The sequence below is a fragment of the Harpia harpyja genome, chromosome 21, assembly GCF_026419915.1.
Source record: "Harpia harpyja isolate bHarHar1 chromosome 21, bHarHar1 primary haplotype, whole genome shotgun sequence".
Classification (NCBI taxonomy): Eukaryota; Metazoa; Chordata; class Aves; order Accipitriformes; family Accipitridae; genus Harpia; species Harpia harpyja.
Window position 1 is genome coordinate 6,484,500 of NC_068960.1, and position 27,818 is coordinate 6,512,317.

Below are 27,818 nucleotides of genomic sequence, written 5' to 3' on the forward strand. Positions count from 1 at the left end.
TGAAACCAGAAAATGCTTTATTGGAAAGGTACAAAAAAACCAGTCACTGCAGCTAAATTTACAGCAATAAATTACGTTGTGGCTGTCAAGAGAAAGTAATGGACACATACAGAGGGCTATTCGCCTTACAAACAGGAATCCACATTGCTTGGTATATCAATAATTTATTTTATAATAAAAAAGCAGCACAAAAATAAATATTGAAATGAAATTACTGAGTAACCACAGAGGATAGAATGAGCTGGTGATAAAAAACAACTTAAAACAGAAGACTTCTATCATTAAAAAAATGAAAGCAAGTATCCACCATCTACGGAAACACCCCAGCAGACTGAAATACAGACGAAGGAAAACAAATCCACGTTACAAAAGTTTTTCATTTTTGTTTTGTTTCTTTTTTTTTTTTTTTTAAATAAAAACAATCATGACAATGAAGTTTAAATGATTTGAGAGAGAAAAAAAATGCCACCTTCTCCTCCTCCCTGGGTCTGAGCCGTCCGGTGGCCTGACCGCTCCGCGCTCCCGTGGCATCGCGCCCAGCCCTGCCACAGCTCGCCTCCGCATCGGCTCACCCTCGTCCCCTCCCCGGCCGTCCCCGGAGCTGCGGTGTCACCCAGGTCTCTAAGCTTGCGCTTTGCGGTCTCCTCCGGCAGACGGTAGAGTTGGGCAAGAGCAGAGACGCTGACTTGCTTCAAAGGGATCTGGAGCTGCCCTGGAGGGAAAGGTTCCCCACTCCCAACGGAGAACACAGCAAACACGTCTACAAGAACAGAGATGTCCCTCCCGGTCCCTGCCCAACGCTTTCGTCTTCTCCTGCCTCCCACCCAGCCCGCGGTTCCCACGTCACGCCGCGGATGGGGAGCAACCGAAGAAAGGCCAGGCCCAGGGGAGAGGATCTCAGCACTCAAATCCAGAGCCCCCGCTCCTCAGCGGGGCGGGGGGGGACAAATTAAGAGGGGCAGAGAAGGGAGCCCCGGCATCCAAACTACTGCAGCAAAGAGACAAGCGAGAGGTACGGCTGCGGGGGAGCGCTGCCGGAGCAACTCTGCAGGCAGCGGCCAGCTCCCCGCGCGGCGCTCGCCCTGGGTGTCAGGCTTGCAAGTGCAGGACGGAGAGAAAAAACAAAACAAAACAAAACAGAAAAAAAAAAACAAACCAAACCAAGAGAAACAAGCCGAACCCCAGAGGAATGCAATGCGACAACCCCAAGCTGGAGGGCCCTCCAGGGTGGAGGGTGGAGGAGCTGGGTCTCCAATGCGGTCAACAGCTTTCGGGTCATTCCTCCCTCCACATTACCTTGCAATTCTGATCCCTCTGTGGAAGTTTAGCCAGGACATTTCATTCCCCTCCAGGTCACCACCCAGGGAGCCCTGGACTGGCAATTTCTTTTAATAAAGATTTACAGTATCAAACTTGGAAAAAAAATTATTTTTTTTTTTTACGAAAAATCTGTACGATAAAATGTATATAATTATATATTTATATATATATTTCTCTCTCTTTAAATATTTCCACGTGGTCCTTATGGATATCCAATATGGATTACCTACCATGGCTATGGTATCAACAGCTTTAACAACACCCAGGCCTCTTGTTCTTTATCGAGTGACCAGAGATTTAAGTGCCTACCAGCACTAAACTAGCAATCACTTGGACAAGCCTTTGGCACCCTTCCAAGAACTGGAAAAAAAGAAATACTTGGCCACAAGGGAAGTGCCACGTAAAGATATGTTTCTCAACTCATTCCAACAGCAAGAAGACCCCACGGAACAAAGTTCGACCTCCGTCCCCCTCGGTGCGACTGGTCTGATTTACCCTGCGGGGGGGTCAAGGGCAGCCAGAGGGTGTTCCTATCTAGCCAGGAATGTTATGGAGCTCTGGAGCTGTTTTAAAGACTGGAAGCATTTGGGCATTTTCAAGTCAACTGGCCTTTTTCATTAAAGTTTTCATTTAAAGCCCCAACAGTGCCAGGAGTCTCCATTTTGCCTGTTTTCGGAGGCACCTGTAAGGTCTGGGAAAGTTTCCAATGTCTGTGAGCTGGAGAACATGAGAGGACCAGGAAATGACAGTAACATCTTTCTCTTCCTCAGCTTCTGCTGTGGGAGTCAATAACTGGTACTGATACACAGGACATCGATCTGCCTGTTCGGAGATAGGGAGGGAGTGGAGGAGAAATGAGGTAACGCTAAGTGTCATCCAAACTCTACGTGTTGGAAAATCACTTGAAGGAAACTCCCTGCTCCCCTCCATAACATGTGGATCTGGCAGGGGTAACGAGCCTTCAGGAAGCGTTTCACTTACACCCTTTCTGGCTCAGTAAGGTCACGGATGTCGATGTTGAGGACTGAACGAGAACCAAGTCTGAGGTTTCTCTTTTCATTAACCTATTTCACAAAGGACCCTCCTGGGAAATCCAGAGACTCCGATGACAAGGTGAAAAAAAAGGAAAAGCAAGCTAACAACTTCTTCCAAAGACAAGTAGGGCTTCACTAAATTTCTACAAACTTACTGCCATTCAAGGCAAGACAAAGCCTCAAACAACAAATTATACTGGGTGTCAGATGCCAGTTCACTGTCCCCTTTGCAACAACGGTGGCACTCGATTATTCTCTTTCAGTCCAAAACACTCGTGAGTTCTCCGTGATCTTTGTTTTCTGTTCTGGAGCCCAAATCCTCTAAGCTCTTCTCCTCATCTTAAACTTCAGCAATCTCATTCTCTTCTCACCTGCGTGACAACAGGCATCGTCCGTTCCACAAGTCTCTGACCTGCCCTGCAAAACTCACAGTCCCTTTTCTTTCCTACTTCAAAAAGAAAAAAAAAACAACAACAAAACACACAAACACCAACATAGCTATTTTTTTTTTTTTACAGTGACCTGGAAACATTCGTCTTTTCAGCGCTGCTGCGCAACAGCAGAATCTCTCCTTTCAGCTTCCCACCTCCTGCCCATTGCCAAGCCAGAAATCCCTCCCAAACCATTGCTCAGAGCCATACGAACGACTTCTCGATCCCAAATCTTCCATCCCCTACACACACACCCATTTTCCATCCTGCCCTCCATGCGCCTCTCAGGATAATTCACCCATTCCCAAGAGAAAGCGTCAAGTTTCAGGGTCACATTCACACAGGTTGTCTGAACACTAAGGATTGTTCACTGTACTCTTTGGATCCCAACTTCAGCGCCTGACATGCTATGGAGAGGAAAAGACTCTTCCAGCTCCCATCTGACCTCCCCATAGCCCTTCTCTAGTCATCAAAGACTGGTAAGCCCAGCTCTCCAGCTGGGATGTCCATTGCTAACCTACCAACGCTTTTGCCAAAGAGGAGGCTCTATAACTTCTCTCCTCCCGTCTGAACGCTATTGCCCTCTAGTTACACTTCAGTGCTTTAAAATCATCTTTCTGAAATACTCTGCACAAACCCCTTCTCATAGTGCTGATCCCGGCAGAACTGTCCCACCGTCTCGCAGCCAGTTCTGCCCCCACCTGGTAATACTTGCAGCATTTTTCCTCCTCGTCTCCCCTTCTCCTCCCCATCGCACAGCTCTTCACAGCGTTTACTGTGCCTCCTTCCCTTAAGCTTCAGGGAATCCAGAAAAAAAAAAGCTGCTACTTCAAGACTGCGGATCATTTGGAAGAAATAAACTGCATAAATATACCCAATTCACAGGCACACCTTAGGGAAGGAGCTATCAGGAAACTTGGGCTTGGAATAAAGGAGGCTGCAATGTAGTTTTTATAGGCCACACAGGTAATGGGGCATATTAAAATATGTAAAATATATATTTTTCCATATTTTAACAGCATGGATTGAAAACAAAAGGTTATTCCTAATGGGTGTGGTCAGGCCCAAGCATTAGTCTCCATCGTCCTCCCGCTCCCATCCACTCATAGCAGGATGAAATCTAATCCAAAAAGCCTATATCCCTGCCCTCGTAATATCAGATGGAAGCGGGGAAGGTAGGGGAGACCCTTCTTACAGGGAGTAGGATGCCACTAGAGGAAACTCTTTTTTCCATACGTTCATCTCACATGATGATTTCTACGGTCTGTCTGTTTCCTGGCTCTTGAGCATCATTCACGAAGACTCCGGAGGCTCCTCAGGTATCTTCTCTCAGCTGGAAAGCTGCCCACAGCTGAGAGGGGTTTGGGGAGGCAGGGGAAAGGAGGAAGCAGATCTTGCAATTTGTACTGCATACAGAGCTCAAATCCTGGACACGAGAGGTTGATGGAGCCACCGAGTCCAGACAGAAGCAGCCAGTTAAGTTCCCTTTGTAGATTTGGGGTTTTTTTTTCCTTTTTTTTTTTTTTCTCTCTATATTTTGCACTTTTGGAAGAGAATTGTTAAAATGCCAATTCTTGACGTGACCAAGGACTCCGGAACAATGCATAAGAGCCTTTTCCCCTCCCCTCTGAAAGGCTGCTAGTTCCCCCCACCGAGGACACTAGGATGCTGCTGAAAACGGCACAGAACTGGATGAGATTTCGGCTGATTTCACAATGGTGATGACACTGGTGGTGGCAACTTTGGTCGGGGTAATAGGCCCTCGCGCCACAGTACGAGCAAAGGTCTGGAGTGCTTCGTACTTGGAGCGCAAGGCGTCCAGCTCTAGCTTCATGCTGCTGTTTTCTCTGGCCAGCTTCTCCACCTCTTGCTGCAGCTCAACCCGCTGCCTCTCTAGCTCCTCTTTCTGAGTCACACGCTTGATGCGGCAGCTGGCAGCGTAGCCCCGGTTCTTCAGCGTGCGCCTCCGCTGCTTCAGACGGATGACCTCCTCTTTGGTGAGACCCCTCAGGTGCTGGTTCAGCTCCCGTACGGACATTGACACGAGTTCATCATCACTCAGCACTGGGGCATTCTCTCCTGACTCCTCCTTTACCTGCAAATACCAACAGCACAGGGGTAGCAGTAACCCTATGGGAACAGAGGTTCTGGACAGCGAAAAGAGACAGGCCACCCCTCAGCAACGTCACACCACTACCTGGAAAACACCCCTGAAGCACTGTAGAGAGCACATGCTCCACTAAAACATCGGGGTAAAACATGGCAGAGATCCGAGCACTGCTGTCATCTGGGTTTGGGTAACCCTCTTAAGTCAGAGAAAGCAGTGAGCCTTACACAGCCAGTGTGAACTGAACAGTAAGATTTTTAAAGAGATAAATGTAAAGCAGACTGAAGCCCTTTGTGTTCCTTTGTCAGGACCCGGAATTCATACTGAATGCTAAAGATGACACCTTTCCCCGGCATTATGCTGGGACACCAGTGCGGCATCTCAAAAACAAAATAGCCACTTGTATGCAGGGTTTAATTTGGCATTTTGTGCCTTTTCATTGAAGACTGCTCATACAAGCAGTGAACAAAACCAACCCTGCTTGCCTTCAAGGACCACAGCCTGATTTGGTTTTCCTGGTGCACAGGCCAGACTCTGAAATTACATGAGAAAGACACCAGGGCCTTGTGCTTTTTTCTCAAGCAGGTTTGCTGCCACAATTACTTTCAGAATCATAGAATCATTTAGGTTGGAAAAGACCTTTAAGATCATCAAGTCCAGAACCTTTAAGACATCATCCTTTCGTCTCTTCAGAGACTGTAGGACATCTGGAATGACGAGCTAAGACACTAGAAAGAAACTGTGACAATGCGTGCACAACCCATGTGCAGACTGCCCACCAAGCTGGTATGTCCGAGGTATTCACCGTCTCATGGATCTGAGAAACACCAGCTGAACACATTCTTTCCCCAGTGCCTCCCAGCCCTGAGAGCAGTACTTCACCGACAGGCCTGGGAACACTGGTTTCAGGATGCTGCCAATATCCGCTATAGTCAAAAGTCTCTTGGATAGCAACTGGAATACGCTAGCCTCCACCCCATCCCAGAGACTTTAGACTTCTTTCTGGGTATCGCCGGTATTCTTCTACCTTAACCTTTCCTGTAGACAGTGGGAAATTGTGTTGGCACCCATTTCTAAGAGTCTCTCAGAATGAAAAAGAACAGTGAAGTACAACTGATGTCGCACGGACCGCGGTTCTGCGACAGCCTCCCCTGCCACCCAGCATTGCCCGCTCAGCCTTCTTCCCTACCTTTAATGCCTTGTTCGGTTTGGGATTAGTCGTCATAACCTGAGCACAGTCTTCCGGACAAAAGTGCTCAGAAATTGCAACTGGAAAAACAAAACAAGATTTTCAGGTTACGGTAATCTCAGAGGTGAAGGTACAAAGACGACACCCAACACGCGGGCCAAACCCCCAACTCAGCCACCATTAAAGGAAATAACCACACGGCGGGATGGACTCAGTTTACCCCATTCAGATACAAGAAAGCGAAATCGGTGTTGACAAGTGCATTGCTTTTTAACACAAAGACCTCGTATTTTGCTATTAAGCACACTAAGATTAAGCAGGGAAGACAAGGCAGGGAGGGGGGGAAAGGACACCAGCTCCCGCCTGTAAACAACAGTTACGCTAACCAGCGTACGCTGCCTTGCAATCCGCCACCCCTTCTCAAGGGGAGCGCAGAGTGCGGCCTCCCAGGCCCAGTCGCTAGCTCACCTCCCTCCGGAGGAATTCCAGACGCTCAGAATGGCCTATTAGGGACTGAATTAAGAGTTACCTCCGCTCATAAAAGGCACTGAAAAGCCACAAGACAACAACTCCCTTCATTCTTATTTTGATTATTATTAACCCGGCTCGAAATTGAATCAGCAACCCAGAAAGAAGCTGCCTGGTTTGTAACCTGCTTTCAGTGGCGTCCCCACCCAAAGGAGATGCTACCAGAAAACCCAAACAACAGAAACAAAAGCCCCCTGACAACAAAGCAAGGCAGGAGTTCGCCTCTCCCAATGCACCAAGACTGTTGCTTCCCCATCCTCTCGGCCCCAGGCTGCGAGAGCTGACCCGCCTGGTATTTCTAGCGACGTGGAGGCATGTCCACAGACAAGAGAGACCATCCCCTGCCGAGACGCTGCCCTTCACTCTCACCTTAGCCGGCGACTACACCCCTTCGATCAGCGCCTTGCAGAAAATCCACCTGCCCGCACCTCCATCCAAAACCTTCACCCTGCGGTGACGGCAGCGCGGCGGTCCGTCGGGTACCTACCGCGAGAGAGGCGACCGCAGCCGTGCCACCATCACAGCCTCTGCCTATCGCTCCCCCAGCGGGGAGGGCGCGAGGCACCGGTCCCCCCTGACGCACGGCGGCTTCGAGGGTTGCACACCCAGCGGCACCGCAGAGCGCGCAGCCTGTCTGGCGGGAGTCCTCTCTCCCTCTCTTTCCGCCCCCCCCCTCCGCCAGCCCAGCCCAAACCCTCCCCATTTCCACGTCTGCATCGTGTCACACATCCTAATCATTCATGAAAAATCCTGCCAAAGCATCCCAAGCATGATTCCCTTCTGATAGTTGCCATGGTGACCTTGGGAAAGTAGCCAACCCGGAGACAGTCGTCATGGAAACAGAGAAGCCCAAAAGCAATAATGACTTCAGGTCATGTCTGTGCAAAGACATCACGAGGTCGTCGGAGAGTAAACAAACTCATTCATATCTGCAAACAGGGGGTGGCGGGATTTGGGGGGGTGCAAAGGTGGGGTGCGGGGACCGGTGGGAGCCGTGTGGGTGAAGGTGCTGGCTCAGCCCGTGCTGCTGTCACTTGAATTTTAACATTCGAGACACCTCATCGTCACACGACTTACGTAAAAAAAATTGAGATGAAGAGCAGGGGGGAGAAAAAAAAAAAAAAATTCCATAAATGCGAAGCTGCGAGATACTATCCTAGATATTAGGGAGTGTACTTAGGCGCCTCCTCTATTTTTAAGCCCGAGACAGCACAGCTCTCCATGTCTGGAGGAGGGACAAGGACAGCCGCACAGCGCACAAGCCAAGATGCTCCGTGATGAATGGACCACTTACAGCAACTGGTGTGCGCTGCGTTTTCTAGAGCATCACCGAGTCCTTCCCTCCTCTCCTCCAGCACCCAACCCCACCCCGGGCACACCTCCACCAGCCCCAGCCTCACCGGGACCTCCGGAGCGCACCGGGCACGGGGCAGGGGAGCAAACCCCGGCCCCCAGCCCCGAGGGAAGGGGACGGGGACGGGCCCGACCTCCGGCCGCTGCCAGGCTGCGTGTTTTACACGAGGGCCGACCGCCGGCAGGCAAGGCGGGCAGGATCTCCCGCGAAGGCGGGAGCCTCTTCGGACGCCGGCGCTGCCCTTTCCGCCATCCGTCGCCTCTTTTTCCCCCGCTCCGCGCCGGGCGTTTCGCCGCCCACCCCTACCTCCAGGCCGGAGGCGCAGACCTGTAGGCGCTAGGACGGAGGAGGAAGGGAAAAGGAAGGAAAAAGCTCCTCGTCTCTCGGCCAAACGGTCCCGGCGAGTTCAGGAGAGCCGAGGCGCTGGCAGGGCGTAAAGGAAACGGCCGGCAGCCCCCTCCCTGCAGACGCAGAACGCCGCGGGCCGCGCAGGCAGTTGGTGCCATAGTTATGCAGTGAGTCACCAGCTGTTTACAGAGTTTTGAGAGCTCGCATTCCCACAGCATCAGAAAAAAAACTCTTCCTTTCCCTCAGCATCCCCCTCCCTCGCCGCCCCCGTCCCTACAAGGAAAGGGGCACGCTGCGCCGTCCCGCTGGCGGCACTCCGCGCCGCTAAAAACCGGAAAAGGAAAGTCAAAAAGGAGGGGGAGGCCGACGACAGGCCCCGTCACACCCACCCGTTACACAAAAAGCCTTTTGATCCTCACCCAGCGCGTCTTCAAAGCGCTTTCCGCGCCGGCCGATGGAAAAACTGAAGAGGGCCGCTTGGCCGCGCGGAGATGGAAAGAAACGTAAAATATCGTGGAAAACAAGAGCCGAGGGGCGAGGTTGCCGCCGGCGGGGGTCGGCGCGTCGGCTCGCCGGCCGCCCCGAGCGATGCTCCGGCTCCGCGGGACGAAACCCCGTCTGGTCACCTGTTGCACGTTCCGTGCCGTCAAAGCGACGTCTCCTTACCCCGCGCGTTCCTCGGCGGATGCCCTCGCGCTCGGTACGGGGTCTCGCGCCGCACGCCTGTCTCTCCCCGCATGCCAAAGCGCCCTGGATGGGCCGGCATCCCTCCGAGACCGGCCGGCATCCCTCCTATTGCACCGGGGGTGATGGGCCAGAGCCGCCACTGGCACAGAGATGAGCAAGGAGGTTCAGAGCACCGTCAGGAATGGTGACGCCAGGCCCCCTTCCAACAAGGGTGGGAGATTGGGGTCTGCCCTGACCCTAAGGGCAGGATTTGGTAGTGCAAGTAGGAACACTCCAATAGGCTCAAGTCTCGCACGCAGGCACAAGTGCCAGGGCAAGCCTTATCTCCGCGCTAGGTGAACCCACAGGTGTGGTCCAGGCTCCGCTCGAAACCGATACAACAACACTCGCAATCCTCACCGACGGTCCTCCGGGGCCTTGGGCTCCATCTCTCCGCCTACATAATCCTTCCCATCAGGATTATTTGGGACTATTTAGCTACCAACAACAAGCAACTAAAATCAGCGTGCAATCTCCCACAGTTAGAAGGCAAAACCCCGCAACAAAATCGTAAACCATCCTGCAAACATGTCATACCCAGCAGCGTTCCCTAAACATGCTGCGCAGGGTTCTTCTGGGACCCTGCCTGCGATTTGATTATTAGAACCCTTTTAGTCTTTACCCTATTCCTGCCCTTCTTTTCTTAATTGCGTTTGCTGCATCACGTCTAAAATTAGGAGCCCAGCTTTTTGGAACAAGGACCGCATTACATCTCTAGTCTGTAAGCAGTACGACACACTTTGAACGCTACATAAATAAAGCGGCGAGTAGTAATACACCAACTGTAAGGGGCAAAGGCTTTTCCAGTGCAGCTCCACGCTTGTACTTAAAGCAAGTGTTTTGACTGTGGGTTACATAAAGGGCCCTTGTAATTCTGCAATAGTTACCCATTGACAGCTCTTGCCAACACCCTCTCCCTCTCTCAGACGACTCCTATGCCTCTTGCAGCATCCTCCCAAAAACCTGGAGGTCTCCAGCTGACATCCCAAGCCTGCTGGTCTCAACTTAGACCATGTAGAGATCCCCAGTTCCCTTTGCTTTGAAAGGGGAAGACGACAGAAAGCCTGACTCGGGCAGAGGTAGGACAGAGCTCACTTTCCACACAAGGTTTGCAATTAAGAAAGAAAACATGCCAGAATGAGATTTCAGACTTTCCACGCTACGGGGCTTTCAAAGTGCGTTACGCGTTAAGGAATTACTATAAAGTCACTGCCGACACCCGGCAACTGCAGATGAACTCAAATTTTAAAAAACTCTTCTACACTGAAAGACAACCCCAGCCAGAACATGAGTGCCTGGCAGACAGCCCTGCTGGTGTTTAGCTTTCATCCTCAGACACGTACAGCAAACTGAAAACATGCAACCCTCACCGTCAGCCAGGCCAGCGACAACTTCCAGAGGGCAGAAAAACAGCGTAAGGTTCAAGCAGCGATGGGGATCTCTGCCACCGCGTCTCAATTCAGCACCAACAGTTACGCAGGGAATACTCTACTCATTCCCAAACGCAGCGATTTAATTCCCAGGCAGCTGTTTTAGTTAAATTCCTCATTTATCTGCAAGTTATTCCCAGCTCCAGAGCGCTAGCCAAATGGATGTGCCTACCAAGGATAACATCTGAGCTGACAGGTGAAGGGAACTACAGATGCTTAAATCTTCGTCGCCGTGCCTCTGCCGCTCGGAGGCATGACACGGATTTCCAGCACATTGCAGCATGGTAGGCAGAGCACCATCCCCCTCCCCATCATTCAAAAAGCCATTCTCCTGCTCTGACAATCTTCACACATCCTGTAAAGCAGACTGACGCTTGTCACTCATTTGTAATGAGAGCGGGGAGGGACGGCCTGATGGTGTGAATCAGAGAGTAGAAGCATATGCGAGGCAATATACTTGACATGAAGAGAGAGAAGACACAAGGAGGGGGTGAGTCACTGTTTACTGTTCTAGAGGAGCTCCACACAGCCCTCGCCCAGCTGGCCAGCTTTCCATTTCCCTTATGGATCGGAACCAGCATCCAGCAGTAAAGAGGAGATTCAGGAACCTTCAGAGCGCATTTGAGAGCTGCCAGGACACAGCTCTCTGAGGCACTCTCTGGGGAAGCCTGGACACGGATCAGACAGTCTTCAGTGGTTTGGTAAACAACCTACTCAGATGCTGCAGAGAGCCTGTGGTTAGGGAGCGGAGGATACGGAGTACCAGGAGGGTACGCTTGCGTGTCACCTCAGAAACTTCATGGCGGAGGTGGCTGAAGGGGAAAGGTACGCGGCAGCCAGCCCCGGTACTGACAAGCATACAGCACTTTTTCCATCACGCGCTTATAAAACGCAGTGACAGAGCTACACCAGAATTACGCCTCAGCATCACTAGCCCAGAGACGAGTCTCCCCCAGACAGCCGAGCTGAGCCACCGAGCAACAAATAACTTGCTCGGATGCACAGCCGGATCCTGGGGCAGAGAGCTGGGATCGGGATTCCTAACTTCACTGCTCCTGACCCCACGTGCCAGCCGTCGAGTTGGACGTCTTCTCCGACGGCTAATAATGGAACATAACGGCATCGCTATTCAGGGTCCTGCAATATTGCAAAGCAGCGGGATTTGCTACGCAACCCGTCCCTCCGCTCAGGAGTTTAGTGGCAGGGTAATTGCTCTCATTACTGCCTTTTCCCCCTCAGTTCTTGTGTTGATGGTCACAGGGCACTGCATCGCTTGTGCTTGCTTCATGCTTGGAAGCCTCTCTGCCCGAGTTTGAAGATAGCCTGAAACAATAGCTCAGACAGAAGTGGAAACTGCCGTTCATCTCTACAGGGTGCTGAGCCTGAAACTTCCTGATAATTGAAAGTGCTAGCACTGCTCAAGTATTTCACAGCTGGATGTTTACAAAAATGATCAGCGAGCGAGCTTATCCCACAAACCCTGACTGCCGCAGGGGCCAGCGCTCCCAGCTGTCCTTTCTTCGCTTCCCAAACATCTCACACAGCTAGAGATTTTCAGTACCAAGTTCTGCAGCGCATTCCACGCCATTAATCATCTTCCAATGTTGATGGAAAGAAGAGTATATCAAGCTGATCTGTATTTTTCCCTTTCAGGAGGCACACAGCAGTATTGAACTCCTTGCCGCAACAGATTGCCGAGACGGGCGACGGCGCAGTAATGACATAAAACATGACAAAGCACGCTGTCCTTGACAGGCAAGCAAAAAAAAAAAAAAAAAAAAAAAAGCTAACAAATTTCTGCCTCTGGTTCAGAAACACTTGCGAAGCAGGGTACGAGCCTGGCGTAACATAGCCAGGAACATTTAACACGGCTGAGGTGCAAAGCCCCGACAAGCTCAGAGCTCGCAGACGCGAGCGGGGTGTCCTGACGGCGAGAACGCCCGTATGCCCCAATCTTGCGGCAATTGCCCCGTTGCTGCCGGACCATCATTCGGCACCTCCGCCGGTTATGACCAGAGTTAACTCCGGTGCCGCGCAGCCCTGCGTGCTGCCATTGGGCAACCGCGGCGTCCATCACCTCTAGGAAGTGACTGCACGAGGAAGGCTTCTCCACAGGCAGCACCGCGTACACACGGAAGAAGAGAGGGAAAAAGCGGAGGAACGCGTGCCCGTTTCATCCATGAGAAAAATCACAAGGTAAATTCCTTTGCTGCTAAAACCCTGACAGCACCACAGCGCAACGTGCCGGGCTGGGGCGCAGGGCTGTGCTTCTCGACGGACAGGGCTTAAAAAGACTGAAAGTGCAAGAAAAAGGCGTGCAGCTTTCCGGGGGAACACTTTCCTCTTACTGGTCGTCCCCCCCGCTCTCTGCAGTCCCAGCTCAGCTTTAGGACTAACGCTGGTGAAGGAGGGGGCGGCCAGGTGAAAGCAAAAATGGAGGCCTTTCCCTTTTCTGTAACAACTTTGCCCAAAGGGGGCTCGTTCCTAATTTGAGACCTCATGGCCTGCTTTCAGCAGAACCTGTAAAATAAATCCTCCACGGAGCAGCCCACGAGGGAAGGGAGCGGGCTCTCAGCCTGAGGAAGAGGAGGAGGAAGGAGGTCTCTCTCAAACACGCTATGAGAGTTCGGAGATCTCGGTTCCCCTCGCTCACGGCCTGGATGGTTCCCCAGCTCACGCCGGTGCCTTGGCAGGGAGCTCAGAAGAGGTTCCCCCACCCACCCCGTTTCTGACTACATCCCCAAACCGTCCCGCGCCCACCACACAGTCACACGGCAGCACCCGCTCCCAGACGGCATGTGTCCCCCCCCAGCGCACCCCGTTTTCAGGGCCTACCCCCCCCCCCAGCACACACATCCCTCCCCACAACCACCAGGACCAGCCCCAACACACCACACACCTCTCCCCCCCGGCCTCAACCCAAAAAAGCAGCCGTGCTGGGGGGAAGATAAAACCCACACCCCTGAACCCCCCCCCCAGCCCATCCGACTGGGACCGAGGAGCCCGGCCGGCGTTTCCCACCGGCGGGCGGCTGCTCCAGCCCGATAACGGGATGGGGTGGGGGGGGCGGCTCACCGAGGCCGCCGCCACGCTGCCCGGCACCGGCTGCGCCCCGGTTCCCTCCGTTACTACAAAAGCAGCTATTTTTAGACGGCGGAACGCGCGGCGTCACAACAGGTTTCCTCACATGTATTTTAAGAACCATTCAAAGGCAGAGGCAGCGCGCTCATCCTTGGGGAGGGGAGGTGGGGGGGGGACAGAAAAATAAAAATAACAACAAGAGAGAGGAAAACATCACCCAGAGGTAAGCCCGCCGGCCCCTCCCCGAGGGGACCCCGAGCCCCGCGTCCCCAGGGGTGAGGGGGGAGCCGCCGGTCCCGTCCCGCGGGTGATTGAGCGACGCTGGGGTTGGGGCGGCGGGGGAAGGCGTGACCGCGGGTCCGCCGGGTCCCCCCCCCCACGGCGGCTCCCCGGGAGTTTCGGGGCGGCCGGGTCGAGGGACCGCTCGGCAGCCGCGGGCAGCGCTCCCCACCCCGACCCACGGCCCGCCCCCGCTCCCTTAACGCGGAGCGGCCGCCGCCGCCGCCCCACCGGGAACCCACGTGCGCGCCTCCCGGCCCGGCCCGGCCCGGTGCGAGGGGCGGCGGCACCACGTGCCCGGCGCGGTGGTGACTCAGCACTTTTACCTCGCCCGCCCCACCCGCGCCCAACCGGACCCCACCGGACCGAACCGAGACGCTCCCTCCCCCCCCCCCCTCTTCCCCCCTCCCTCCCTTTCCTAATCGGTAGCAGCGGGCGGCCACCTCCCCCCAACCCACCCACCCCCCCCGCCCCCGCCCCGCCGCGCCCGGGCGGCTCCTCACCTGCGTGCCGGCGGGAGCGCGCGCGCGCGCCCGGGGCGGGGGCGGCGGCGGGGGGCGGCAGCGGCGGCGGCGGCGGCGGGGGGGGGGGCGGCGGCGGGGGCGCTGCGCGGCTCCCTCCCTCCCTGCCAGCGAGTCCCGCGGACAACAACAAGCGCGGGGCGGCCCCCCCTCCCCCCCGCCGCGCCGCCGACCAACCAGCGCCCCCGCCGCTTCCGGCATGGCGCGTCACGGCAGCGCGTCACCCAGCCCGGCCCCGCCCCGACGGCGACGCGTCACCCTGCTCGGCCACGCCCGCGCGGTTCATTCATGGGGAAGGGCGCGGGGAAGGAGGGCGGGGCCTCCGCGCTGGCGTCACGTAGCCGCCCCCCCCACCCACCCACTTCGGGGTGTGCAGCGCCGAGCACCGCGCCCCGGTTCCCCCCTCCCCTTACATCGCCGGGCTCTTCCCCGGCTCCGTGCGGGCCCCTCTCCGAAAGCTCCCGCTTGCCCGGACCAGCCCCGGTGGAGGGGGGGCGCGGCGTGGCCATGGGGTTTTGCACTCTCACGCGTGGGTGGGTTTGCAGTGGGTCGGGGCAGGCGGCGGTGGGGCAACGTGGCCTGGGCACCATGAGGCTCTCCGGGGTGCTCAGGGGCCTGTTTTGGCCCCCGGGCTCCGTGAGGCGGCCGCTGGCAGGGCTTGCCCTCCGCCACCGGCCACCGGACCAGCCTTCGCCCCGGCACTGCCGGGTCCCGGAGCCCCCTGAGCACCACAGCGGGGCCAAATCCTGCCCCAGGGCCAGATCCTGAACCCAATCCTTGCTCTTCCCTTGTGCAATTGCGAGAGCTGCTAACACAACGCTCTGACCCCAACGGCGTGAGCGGTGTTTCAGACACCGGGAGCATCCAACAATGAGGAAAATGCATCCCCAAAAATGTAATAACACTGGTGGTCGACCAAAACCAACTGCTGCCACCGAAACTGGGCTCCCTTTGATTTTTTCGTGTTCGTAACTATATTAGAAACCCTGTGTTAGCCCCATGCAATTTGTGCTTTCCAGCCTCGGGGCCAAATACCCTTGGAGCAGATCTAAGGGCCATAGTCGAGGCTTTGAGTAAGATCCCACCTTCCGCTGCTCCCTTTGTACAACATGAGCTGCAAAACGTGGGGTGCCCCACGCCTGGCACAGCCCCACAGGTCCATGCAGCCGGAGGGAGCCCTGGCTGAAGCAGGGTTTGGGCAGACGCACCTCCATGCTGTTAAGAAACACCTTTTTTGGGGGGTTTTTTTTTCGGAACTGAGCTAATGAGGTTGGTTAAAGCTCCCAGGTGACGGCAAGAAGCTGCCACCCAATGTGGCTGCAACAGCATTGGCCTTCACCACTCCCAGATCTGCAGGCTCTGGTTGAAAACCTGTCCCAGGCACTGGGACGGGGTGAGCTTGGGCTGGAACGCAGATTTCAGTCATCCCCGTGGTGCTCACTGATGCGTCTGAGGTTTGTCTCCAGATCTCTGTTATGTCCTGGGGGGGTTCTAGGGGCTCAGGGAGCCAAGACAAGCAAGGAGAGGGGTGCTCATGGTGGGACCCTTGGGGCCACCTATGTCCTCAGAATGGCCACCTGCCCCCATGCCCTCTCTGGGTGGTATAATCAGTGGCCGGAGCCACCCTGCATCATCCAAGGTTTCTCCCTGAGACATCCACGAGATGGTGGTCCCCAAGGGCAGGAGGGATGGAGTGGCTGCGTCCTGGGTGGGGGGTCTCACCCTCCGTGATGACAGCCCCACGCGTGGGGCTCACCAGAATTAAGGTATTTTCCCCTGTCTTTGCAACAACATGGGTTTGACAGATTGCATATGGCGTGGGGCAGGGGGGACTGTGTCACCTGAAATTTTGTTTCTGGGTGAATCGTCCTATTCACAACAGCTCTTACTTTTTGTTTTCATTCCTTGGGGAAAGCAACTCTGCTCCAAAGGTCTGTTGTCCTTTGCTGCTGACCTTTAGACTGCAGTTGCCTTTGATAGTAAACAACGAGCACCTCTCCAGTCCCCCGAGAGTGAGAAAGCCTGGGCAGGGAGCGTGCAATTACATACACTTGTTAACCAGATGAACAGGAGTGCATGGGAGAAAGGACCTCTGGTGGAAACCTGGATGGAAAAAGGGCATGGTTTTGGGAAGTGTGGGGTTTTGTGGGTCTAGCCCACCCGCTGTGTGCTCAAAACACATCTGGCATCATGATTCCCTGAAGCCACGGTGCAGGATTCAGCACAGGCACCTCTTTAACGCTGCTTTGGGTAAAAGTGCTGTCACCCTAAAAGGGGAGCAGAGGCATTAATACTCCAGGGTTTGAGACCGTGCATGCATCCAGGCTGGGAAAAATCTAAAAAATCGCTGATCTCTCATATTTTCCACCTCGGGGCTTTCGAACAGGATTGAGTGTAGATACATATATTTAAAAAAAAAAAAAAATACAAACCACACAAACCAGAGGAGCGAGCTGCTGAGAAGTCGCCGGAGAGGCATGTGTGGAGGCGCAGCTACTAGAGAGGAGCGGTAGGAGCCGGGCGTCTTGTAGGGTTTTTACGGTGAAGCAGGCAGAGCTGCAGCGGCTGGGAGCCCTGCCTGCCTGCTGCCTGCTGCCTGCCTGCCCGCAGCCACAATGTCAAGAGGAGACATGTGTATGTAAGCGCCTGGCATGGCCGGAGTGGGGCCCAGGCAGGCCTGGCAGGGGGGGGTCCCGGGATGCGATGCCTCTCCGTGCCGGGCTGGGGACCCCCCTGGCTGCAGGCTTTGGCTGTCCGCCTCCCCCCCCCCAAATGCCACCGCTGCAGGGTGACATCGCGGGGCGGCTTGGCATGAGCATGGGTGCATGGGCTGGTGGCATGCCGAGGTCCCTCGGGGTTCGCATGCCGGGCGCGACGGTGCTCGTCGGCCACGGCGGGTGGCTGCAGCCACCCCGAAGCCACCCACGCGTGGGGGAGCGACCGGCGATTGCATAAGGCTGAGGTGCTGCGTGGGGCAAGGCGCTGCTTCTCAGGGGTGGCTTGGGAGCCAGGCCCTGGCACGTTGAGCCATTTTGGTGCCGGAGCTGGGGGAGGGCTGCCGGGGAATAAAATCTGCTTTTGGGGGAGAGCTGTTTTGCTGAGCTTTTGCAGATTGTAGGGCGGAGGCGAGCGGGCTCTGAGTGCCTATGGCTTGGGCAGGAGACGGAGAGAAGAAAGTTGTGTCTCTTATTTAAGGTGCTGAGATTGCTCCTTACACTCAGCAGGAGCATGGGGGTCTCCTTCACTTACAGTCCGGGAGATATTTGCCTGAGAGCTTGTTAAAATCAGATTTTATCAGTGGGAGGCAAAGACTGATGGCATATTCCCTTGCTCAGCCCTCCCCGGGGCTAAAACCTCTGACTCAGGGCTTTGGGCGACAGCAGAGGATGCTCAGAGCAGAGGACGCTCCACACCTCGGAGCCGCAGCTCCCAGCACCACGGCTCTGTTCCAGTGGGCAGAGGGAGCTTGGTTTTGCTTGCAGCTTCCAGAAACACTGCAGCCCGTAAATTCAGACCTGGGAAAAACTCCTTAAGTGGCCGCTCTGCTACCCCACGAGAGCAGGTGGGGTTCAGGCCGATAGCACTTTGTCCCCTGGGGCTGGCGGAGAGTCGTGTGGCAGCGTCTCCCCGCGCGCCAGCAAGGTCAGGACCACCCAACCCTGGCAAAGCCATCCTTTGCCGAGTTTGCTACGTGCACCTTAGCCGAGGGTGCGGGGTGCCGGGGTGGACAGAGGCGGGCAGGCTCTGCCTGAACCACGGGTGTCGGGAGCAGGGAAGCCGTCCCGGAGACTTGGGCGAGCTCTCCCCCTCCAACTCCTTCATGCCTGCCTCCATCTCCCCCTCACTCCAGCACCAGGACGATGAAGTCGTACCAGAAGCTGACAACGGCGGTGCCGCAGCCGGCGGCGTGCTGGGTGGAGGAGGAAGGGTCCGCCCCGACGCCTGCCGGCCGTGGGAAGCTGGCCCCATGGTGGGTGGGCAGCGGGCTGCTGGTGGCCGCTGTGCTGCTGAGCACTGTCACCGTCTGGGTGCTGCGGCAAGTATCGGGGGGCTGGCCCGGACCCACGCCACCCCCCAAATGTCTCCTGATACCCGAAAGCCACCGCTTTGACTGCTACCCGGAGCGGCACGTGGTGGTGACCCAGGAGCTCTGCGAAAGCCGGGGGTGCTGCTTCATCGAGAGCCCCCTGCCAGCGGGGGGCAAGCAGGGGGTGCCCTGGTGCTTCTACCCCCCTGACTTCCCCAGCTACACCCTGGAGAGCCTCAACCAGACGGCACTGGGCATGGTGGGGTTGCTGGTGCGGAGGGAGAAGGCCTATTACCCCCGGGACATCGAGATGCTGAGGCTGGATGTGGAGTTTGAGACGGACACGCGGCTGCACATCAAGGTAAGCTTCCCGCTGGCTGCCCTCCAGAGGTTGTGACTGCACTCCTGCACCCCTGCACGCTCCATCCCCCCTTTATAGGTGACTGTCCCCTGCTCAGACTGAGTCTGGAAGCTACTGTGCTCCAGACAAGGCTGTATGTGGGCAATGAGCATCTCCAACCCTTTGTCCTCTTGCTTTGCTGGTCTTTAAAGCACGTTTTCTCCCTTTTGCAGATAACGGATGCGGCCAACCCACGGTACGAGGTTCCCCTCGAGGTTCCCCCAGTGATGAAGAGAGCAGAAAACCCCATCTATAGCCTGGACTTCTCCCGAAACCCCTTTGGGGTGCTGCTGCGGCGCAAGGCGACGGGGACAGTGCTGTAAGAACCCACCTCCTCTGCATCCTGTGGTGGGTGGGGAGAAGCTCATCCCACCCTAGGCAGGCTCCAGAACACTCTCCAGAGGTTTTTCATTAGGAAAAAGCACGCTGCAGGATCTCCAGGCAATAATTACTCTTCGCCTTCGTCCTTCCAGTGGTGCTCACGTGAGGATGGGGCAGCGCATGGCTTCCTGGCCTCATGGGCTGGCCACATGCTTGCTGTGGCCGTGGCAGGTCTGGATGGGATCAACACCTCTCCAAAAACCTCCCAGTGCCCTAATTCCTTGCCGGGTCCTACAGCAGCCAAACATTGTGCAGGTCCCCAGCACGTCACCAATAAGGGACCTGGTGACTTGGGGAAAGGGCCACCGAAGGGTTGTGGCTTCGCCTATTTGACCCTGCTTTTGGGTTTCCCTGGCTGTCCAAGGTGTGGGAACACCCACGGCTCCAGGCTTTTTTGGGATAATGACTGCAGGTGGCTTTGCTGCGCGGCTCTCGGTCACCTCCACGGCTTTGCCGTTAGCACCAACGGCCAGTTCATATATAGTCAGGGTGTTTCGGGATCCCATCCTTTCCTCCTCCTTCCTGTTTGCTGGTGCCTGTGGTCCATCCTTTACTTGGGAGCTGCTTATCAGCAACGACAGGCTGAGAAACCCCACTGCCGTATCGCCTCGGTGGTTAATTATAACCTGGGTGGAAACTTCTGGTGTCAAAGGCAAGGCTGTGCCACACTGGGTCAGGCTGGTTTGTGCCTTGTGTCCGGCCAGACCCAAATTTGCTGCCTGGGCCAAGGTGTTGGGGCTGGATGCGGGGTGGGACATACACTGCTGTACTGGCCCTTGGGATGCTTCGAGAGGCAAGGGATAAATTGTTGATGGGCAAATGGATCCCAATGGATCCCAGCATCCCCTCTTGACCTTCTCTCTTCCTCGGTGTCACCCTGGCAGGCTCAACACCACTGTGGCCCCCTTGATCTTCGCTGACCAGTTTCTCCAGATATCCACATTGCTCCCGTCCAAGTTCCTCTACGGGCTGGGGGAGCACCGTGGCACCCTCCTGCACAGCCTGGACTGGAGCACCCTCACGCTGTGGGCCCGCGACGTCTCTCCCACGGTACCATCTCCTCGCTCCCCATAGGGGTGCAGGGGGCAAGGACAGGGGTACCGCTCTCCAGTGCATTGGACAAGCCCTGGGAAAACATGGCAGGGGGGGTGGGCAGCAGAACCGGGAGAAGCAGGGGGTGGTCGAGGCCGACGGGCAGATATGTGCCAGGGAGGATTTCAGAGCAATTGCAAAACGCTCTTGGCACTCCGAGGGCCCCGGCTGTTTTCCGCTCCACCCTGCCGCTCGTGCAACAGGTTGCGGCGAGGCAGGAGGTTTCTCCCTCGCCCAGCCCAGCTCAATAGCAACCCCCGAGCGGTGAGGAAGAAGCAGCCTCCCATGGCCTTCAGCACCAGCTCCGAAACCATCCTCATCCCTCACCTTGTCCCCCATGGGGAGTGACAGATGCCTGGTTAGGTGGTGGCAGCAGATGCAACTCGGGGCTGTTTATTCACCCCCAGTGACGCAGGGCTCTCCCGCTTTGCCTGGGAGCTGCTCTCTCACCCGGCACCTCCTCTTTGCAGGAATCGTTCAACCTGTACGGCGCTCACCCCTTCTGCCTGGTGATGGAGGAGGGTGGAGATGCTCACGGGGTTTTCCTCCTCAACAGCAACGCGATGGGTAGGTGTCCCGGGGGACCCCGGGCCAGCTTGTCCCTGGAGGAGGACCTGGCAGGTGGGGACAGATGGGAGCAGCCGGAGCGGCCGGTTCGGGAACTTGGGGCGAGAGGAAGCTGTAAAAGGGAAAGATGTGGTTTGATGGCTCCGTTATTAAGCATAGCCATCTGTTTCCTGGCTACGGCGAGGCTCTTTAGCAACTGCCGAGCAGTTTAACCACACGCCCAGCTGCTGAGTTGCCATCGGAAAAGCGGGTCCCTCGCGGGTGGGTCCGTGCCCGTTCCCCCTCCACCCGAAACGGCCTTGCCCCCAGGCCCAGCGGCGTGGCATGGCTGGGGCGCAGCCGGGGATGCCGTCTGCCGCCCGCGCTCTTCCCAGCTGTGCTGCGCCGGCTGCGGCCGTGGGATCCGCCCGTGTGTGCCAGCTGATAACGTGTCAGCTCCCGCGGGCTCCTGCGTGTCGTGTCGGGGATGGCACCGGCGACCACCCGTCCCTCCCAGCAGCCGCTGCTTGCAGCCAGCTGGGATGATGCTGCGCACACCGGGGCTCTCGTAGCTCCAGCTGCGCTCGGCTTTGTGGCAGCGATGCTCCCGAGGAGGAGCTCGCGGGAGATGCAACCACCTGAGCTGAGGTTCGAGGGCTCGTTCATGTGAAAAGCCCTTCCCAGGAAAGACCTTGCTCCCACATGCTCGCTTGTACAAGTAGCTCTTGATTCACTTAGGAGGGGATTTGGGGGGGGATGTGAAGGAAAGCCCTGCACGTGCTTGGTCTTTAAGTGGAAGCTGGGAGAACGGTGCAGCTCTGGGCTTAAAGAACAAATTTTTAAGATAGCAAGCTCTCTCCCTGCGTGAACCAGCGATCTCCCTGGGCTGTGATGATTTAAGCCTCCAGATGCCCGTTCAGCGTCCACTGAGCACAAAGCAGGGATTTCTCCATTTCCCTGCCAGAGGCTGAGCATCGCCTGTGGTGCTGCCTGGTCCCCACCGCGGGGGTCGGGGTCTGAGGGTTGCTCCCCAATTGTCACTGTCTTTTTCTCTTTCCTCCCCCTCCCTCTGCCCAAGAGGTGGTCCTGCAGCCTGCTCCGGGCCTGACCTGGAGGACCATCGGGGGGGTGCTGGATTTTTACATCTTCCTGGGGCCTGATCCCAACATGGTCATCCAGCAGTACCAGCAGGTGATAGGTAAGTGCCCGCACCCCAGCGTGGCCATCTGCAGGCACCTTCCCCGTGCCCCCACCCCTGTCTCACCCCAGCTTCACCACCGTCCCCAGCCCTCCCACCTGGGGAGGGGTCAGTGGTCCCCAGCCATCCTATCCCCAGCCCTCCCAGCACATCATGGGTCAGCAATCTCCTCCTTTCCCCCCCTCCCCATCCTTTTGACATGCCGCTGTCATCTTGGGACACCCCATCCATGCTTTGTCCTCCCGCTGCAGGCTTCCCGGCCATGCCCCCGCTCTGGGCACTCGGCTTCCACCTCTGCCGCTGGGGCTACGGATCCAGCAACGAGACGTGGCAGACCGTGAGAGCCATGAGGAACTACCAGATCCCCCAGGTAACCCCTCAGACCCGTGGAGGTCGGGTCCGGGCTCCGTCACCCATCCCTGAGCCTCTGTCCCGCAGGATGCGCAGTGGAATGACATCGATTACATGGACGGGTACCGGGACTTCACCTTCGATCCCCAGAAATTTGCCTCCCTCCCCTCGCTGGTGGAAGACCTCCACAAACACAGGCAGCGCTACGTTATGATCTTGGTACTCCTCCTCCTCTCCTCCTGTGCTGTCTTTGCTGCAGAGCCGGGATGTAAGACAGAGGCGTAAGGGATGCTCATGGTCCCAGCTGATCATCCCCAGCCCTGGGGATTTTTTATCTGAGGCTGGTCCCCAGTGCTGGGCACCGTAAACTGCCACTGGAAATCCCCCTAATGCAGGGACCACGGAGACACAGGCCAGGTTCTCGTGCTGTGCTCCTGTCTGCTGTGGGAGTACAAGGATGCACCTCTCCCCTGTGGGTGAAAGAATGGAGGAACTGTGGGTCAGGCTGTTTAACCTGTGGGTGCTCGGCTCGAATGCCCCCACATCCCCACGAGTGCTGGGATCTTGTGACCCAGCTGTGATCTCCCTTCTTCCCTCTGCAAGGAAAGGGGGTGTGGGTTCTACTTGCTGGGGGTGGTGGGGACTAGGGGGTCCTGGGGAGGGAAAGGTGAGGTTCCCTGCCCATTGAACTCCCTGTTGTAGCCCAAGCCTGTCCATGACCCGACGTTTCTTGCGTAAGTGCAAGATTTCTTTTATTTGTCCACCCCCTCCCCAAAACGCCCTAACAGGTCCTGGGGACTTGCAGAAGTGGCATTTTAGAAAACATGCCTGGAAGTGTTGAAGCAAGTTTCTGTTCCCCTTGGGGGAAACAGCCACCGTGTGTGGGCTCTGGCTAACCCTGTCTGGGTTGTCCTCTTCTCTGAATCACACCGGTCAGGCAGGGGGAAGGGGCCACGGTCTGCCGGGAATGGCGCTAACTCTCTGCTCCGTCCCCAGGATCCCGGCATCAGCAGCACCAATCCTCGCGGTTCCTACTGGCCTTTCGATGAAGGCTTGAGACGGGGCTTGTTCCTCAACACCACCCAAGGGCAGCCGCTCATTGGGCAGGTGAGGAGCTCTGGGGCCAAATCCCAGCCCCGCAGGGTCGTGCAATAGCAGGGTTGGGATTTCATCCCTCGCGCTGGAGGGAAAGCCGAGCGGCCGAGGGACCTCTCCAGGATGATTGCCAGAGCCTGAGTCAGCCCTCAGCCTTGCGTGTCACCTCCCGGCATCTCCACCGACCCCGGGGAGCCAGCTCCTGCCCCAGCGGAGGAGCCCGTGGAAGTCATATGAGCTTAACGGAGTTGGCAGTGCTGCCCAAGGGCGGTCATCTGATTTCTCTCCCTTCCCGTTTCTGGGGTGACGGGAGGTTGTCTGCGATGGACACGCGCCTCTGGATCTGCTCCGCGGTGGTTCCCTCCTAGTTTGTCCCCCTCCGGCTGTTTGCTCCCACCGGCTCTCCCTTGCTATCTACAAGGAGGGGGCTTTTAATGTGGCCTGAAAACATGGAGAAAAATGTATTGGCTAAAATTCCTGGAGTGAGGCAAAGCATGGAGAAATCACAGCTCTTCCCTCACGAGGCCTGGGCTAGGAGGTGTCAGGGCTTGTGCAAGCGGAGGCAGAGCGGCCGCTCCGTCAGCTGCCACTGCCCACTGGGCTGTGAGGGAGTCCTCAGCACCCCGGTGCTCTCAGGTACCGTGGAGGCAGGAGGGATGCTGTACGTGCAGGACTCAGGACTCGAAGCAGTTGGCCTGGGTTTATCTTCTGGTTTATTGCCTGTTTCACCCCTGGTCCTTCAGCATGCTCACACCCCTGTGGCACCCCATTCTGTGTGGTGGCCCCCCACAAATCACCGGCTCACTAAACCCGTGGTTTTGTGGTGTCCCCACAGGTCTGGCCCGGCTTCACTGCCTTTGCAGACTTCTCCAACCCAGACACGCACCAGTGGTGGCTGGAGAACCTGCAGCACTTCCATGCCCATGTGCCCTTCGATGGCCTCTGGATCGTAAGTGCCTCCTTTCCCACGGGTCACTCCCTGCCAGCCGCTGGGCTCACACCCAGCACGTGTCCTAGCAGGACTGTCTGTCCCTCAAATGCAGCTTTTCCAGGTCTATCCGCTAATCCCTAAAACCTCCCCCTTGAAATTGCTCCACAATTTGCTTAGGACATGAATGAACCATCCAACTTCATGGATGGGTCTGAAGACGGCTGCCCCCCGGGAGAGCTCGACAGCCCACCCTACACGCCAGGTAGGAAGGGAGATGAAATACAAGGAGGTGCTGGTAGGTACGGTGTGCTTTGAGATCACTGGCAACCGAGTGTGATGGGGGAAAACCAGTTTTAAGAGACATCGCCTCCATCCCTACTTGTGTGTGCCGGTATCCATGCCCAAGCCTTGCACGCTTGTCGGAGCCATGTCAGGGTGCAGGATGTGACCGTCTGCATGAGCTTTCGGTGCTGGGCTGGCAGCGATAGCTGACTCCTGTGTGTGGGAGGGCTGACCTAGAGCCAGCAAGCGTGGGGGGGGATCCGTGTCCCCTGCACCCCACCACCACCGCATGCCAACAGGGGCTCTCCCTCCTGGCAGCCGTGCTGGGCGATTCCCTCTCTGCAAAGACGGTGTGTGCCTCGGCGAAGCAGAAAGCCTCGGTGCACTACAACCTCCACAACCTCTACGGGCTGATGGAAGCCAAAGCCACGGCGAGGTACCTGAGGATCCTGCTTCCCGCTGGCCTGGGGATGGGATGGGACAAAATCCTGCTGCTCAGGGCTATGTAGGGAAATGATGGGGATTTGAGTACCTGACCCAAAGGGGAGATGCTCTGGCTGCTCACAGCCTCCAGGATGGGAATAACCCAGCAGAGGAGGGGACCTGACATTGTTCAGGGAGGGATGGGTGGGTGGAAGCCGGTCCTGGTGCTGAGCCTTCCCCGTACTGCTCAGGCCAACCCTCCGGCACCGCAGGGCTGCCATGGGGCTGAGCCTCTCCCTCCACCGCTGTGGGATAAGGCAAACTCCTGGGAGGCTGCTCTCACCTACTGCCCCCGGATCTCCCTGTTGTTTTCCAGCGCCTTGATCCAGATCCGGGGCAAGCGTCCCCTCGTCATCTCCCGCTCCACCTTCCCCAGCCAGGGCCGGTACTCGGGCCACTGGCTGGGCGACAACCGGAGCCAATGGAAGGACATGTATTACTCCATCCCAGGTGGGTAGCACAGGCTGCACGCAGACCCCCCCTACCAGCACCCCCAGCTCCATCGAGCTTTCTGCTTGTTCAGAGACATCTCTGAAACTCCCCGCGCCCTGCTGACTCTCCCTGCCCTCAGGGCTGCTGAGCTTCAGCCTCTTCAGCATCCCGCTGGTCGGGGCGGACATCTGCGGCTTCTCCGGCAGCACCTCGGAGGAGCTGTGCACCCGCTGGATGCAGCTCGGCGCCTTCTACCCCTTTGCTCGCAACCACAACACCCAGAACGAGAAGGTCGAGGGCAGCGTGCCCAGCGGGAGGCATCCCAGGAGCGGGATGTGGGATGCGGGTCGCGGGATGTGGGATGTGGGATGCAGGTCGGGGGCAGTGGGGATGCCTGGTGGGGTTGGGGATGGGGCCGCTGCTGACTCCCCGCATCTCCCCCAGGCCCAGGACCCGACGGTGTTCAGCCCTGCGGCGAGGACGGCCATGAAGGACGTGCTACTGATCCGCTACTCCCTCCTGCCCTTCCTCTACACCCTTTTCCACCGTGCCCACCTGCAAGGGGACACTGTCGCCCGGCCCTTGTTCTTTGAGTAAGAGCATTCCCACCAGCAGCTGGGGAGATGCTTAGGCTGGATCATGGAGAAGTGGCTGATCTGAGCGGCGTCTCCATACCGCCGCAGGTTCCCCCGGGATGTGGCCACCTTGGGGCTGGACAGGCAGTTCCTGTGGGGCCGGAGCCTGCTGGTGACACCGGTGCTGGAGCCTGGGGTGGACTCAGTCACGGGCTACTTCCCCCGAGGCGTGTGGTACGACTTCTACACGGTGAGGAGCACCGCGGCGCTTGGCCGGGGGTCGGATGGCCCCTGCCCGACCATCTCAGGGCTGCGGGTGGGAAGCCGTGGCTGAGCCCAGCAAGCCCCGTTGGAGGAAAGGGTGGGGATGGCTGCTCCCCAGACCTGTGCCCGAGCCCCCCCCGCCATGCCCCTGACCCCCTCCCACCCGTGTCTCTCGCCTCCTGCCCAGGGCTCCTCAGTGAACAGCAGCGGAGAGATGCTGAAGATGTCAGCCCCCCTGGAGCACCTCAACCTGCATGTCCGGGAGGGTGCCATCCTGCCCACCCAGGTGAGCGCCCACCCATCACCTCCCTGGGGTCGGTCCACAGCGTGTGTGTCCCCACCAGCCCCTCAAGCTCCTGGCCCCCCACCCTGGCTGCTCGCAACCCTACAGCACCTCTGTCTTTGAACCCCAGAAACCGGGGACCACCAGCGAGGCGACCCGAGGGAATCCCCTGCGCCTCATCGTGGCTTTGTCCCAGAGTGCCACCGCGTGGGGGGACCTCTTCTGGGACGATGGCGAGAGTCTGGACACCTTCGAGCGGGGCAGCTACTCCTACCTGGTGTTCAACGTCACGCAGGTGGAACGCGGTGGGGAGGGCAGGGGTGGGGGGTCCCATGGCACCTGGCCACCTTCAGCTCATGCCATCCCCTCCCGCAGAACATCTTCACCTCCACTGTCCTCCACGCCAGCGCCGAGGCTACCGAGGTCACCATTGGCACACTGAGCATCTTTGGGGTGCGGAAGCCACCCAGCAAGGTCCTCCTGAATGGCCAGGAGAAGCCCTTTTCCTACCTGGACAATGAGGTATGGCCCCATCTTGGGGTGCCCTGTCCTGGGGGTCCCCGTCCTGGGGGTCTCCATCCCTCATCTGCTAGCCCTTGTCACAGGCTTGGTGGCCGAGGAGGTGGGTGAGGACTCTGGGCTGGCTCTCCTGCCATGTCGGCGTTCAGGGGCAGCGGAGCTCAGCCAAGCCGGGTAGGGGAAAGGATGCTCCACGTCCCCCCGGCCGAAGCTGTACCCCAAAATGTCTCCTCTCCTCCCGCAGGTTCTCACCGTCAGCGACCTGGGCCTCAGCCTCAGCCAGGGCTTCTCCCTGCAGTGGCTGTGAGCGGGGGGGCTGCGGGGTGACCCCCACCTCGCCGAGACCACCCATCGGGGGGATGCTCGATGCTCCAGCCCTCGAGGCCGGGATGCCACCGCGGAGGAGGCGGTGGGGACTGTCACCTGCCGCCATGCGGCCCCCCCCTCCAGCACGGCTGGGGACGGGGGGGGGCTTGGGGTGGGGGGCTTGGCCCCGGGTGGGCGGCGGGTGTCGAGGCGTGGGTGCCCGCGGTCCCTGCTGCAATAAAGGCACGTGGAGAGCTTGTCCTGGGAGCGTGACGTGGGGACAGGGCTGGTGGCATGGGGGGGGG

The 27,818-nt window shown here is 57.5% G+C and overlaps 2 protein-coding genes across 10 annotated transcripts; one reads left to right on the forward strand and one right to left on the reverse strand.

The window, feature by feature from the left end:
* Positions 1-14,428, reverse strand: MAFK (MAF bZIP transcription factor K). Of its 3 annotated transcripts, none has more exons than XM_052772527.1 (3): positions 14,331-14,428; positions 6,082-6,161; positions 1-4,880 (listed from the first exon to the last, which is right to left on the reverse strand). In XM_052772527.1, the coding sequence occupies exons 2-3, from the start codon at positions 6,115-6,117 to the stop codon at positions 4,446-4,448; spliced, it is 471 nt and encodes a 156-aa protein (XP_052628487.1). In that variant the 5' UTR covers positions 6,118-6,161; positions 14,331-14,428; the 3' UTR covers positions 1-4,445. The 3 variants fall into 3 exon arrangements, with proteins under 3 accessions (XP_052628487.1, XP_052628486.1, XP_052628485.1); XM_052772526.1 differs by lacking the exon at positions 14,331-14,428 and adding an exon at positions 8,270-8,288; XM_052772525.1 differs by lacking the exon at positions 14,331-14,428 and adding an exon at positions 7,097-7,115.
* LOC128134612 (lysosomal alpha-glucosidase-like) lies at positions 12,300-27,682 on the forward strand. Of its 7 annotated transcripts, XM_052772518.1 has the most exons (21): positions 12,300-12,663; positions 12,985-13,174; positions 18,199-18,736; positions 18,949-19,094; positions 20,041-20,206; positions 20,719-20,815; positions 21,873-21,992; positions 22,244-22,362; positions 22,431-22,562; positions 23,340-23,450; positions 24,274-24,387; positions 24,547-24,631; positions 24,970-25,087; positions 25,451-25,584; positions 25,706-25,857; positions 26,011-26,159; positions 26,250-26,391; positions 26,593-26,691; positions 26,819-26,983; positions 27,064-27,210; positions 27,452-27,682. In XM_052772518.1, the coding sequence occupies exons 2-21, from the start codon at positions 13,086-13,088 to the stop codon at positions 27,512-27,514; spliced, it is 2,886 nt and encodes a 961-aa protein (XP_052628478.1). In that variant the 5' UTR covers positions 12,300-12,663; positions 12,985-13,085; the 3' UTR covers positions 27,515-27,682. The 7 variants fall into 7 exon arrangements, with proteins under 7 accessions (XP_052628478.1, XP_052628481.1, XP_052628484.1 ...); XM_052772521.1 differs by lacking the exon at positions 12,985-13,174; XM_052772517.1 differs by lacking the exons at positions 12,300-12,663; positions 12,985-13,174 and adding an exon at positions 15,047-15,802.
* The last annotated feature ends 136 nt before the right edge of the window (positions 27,683-27,818 follow it).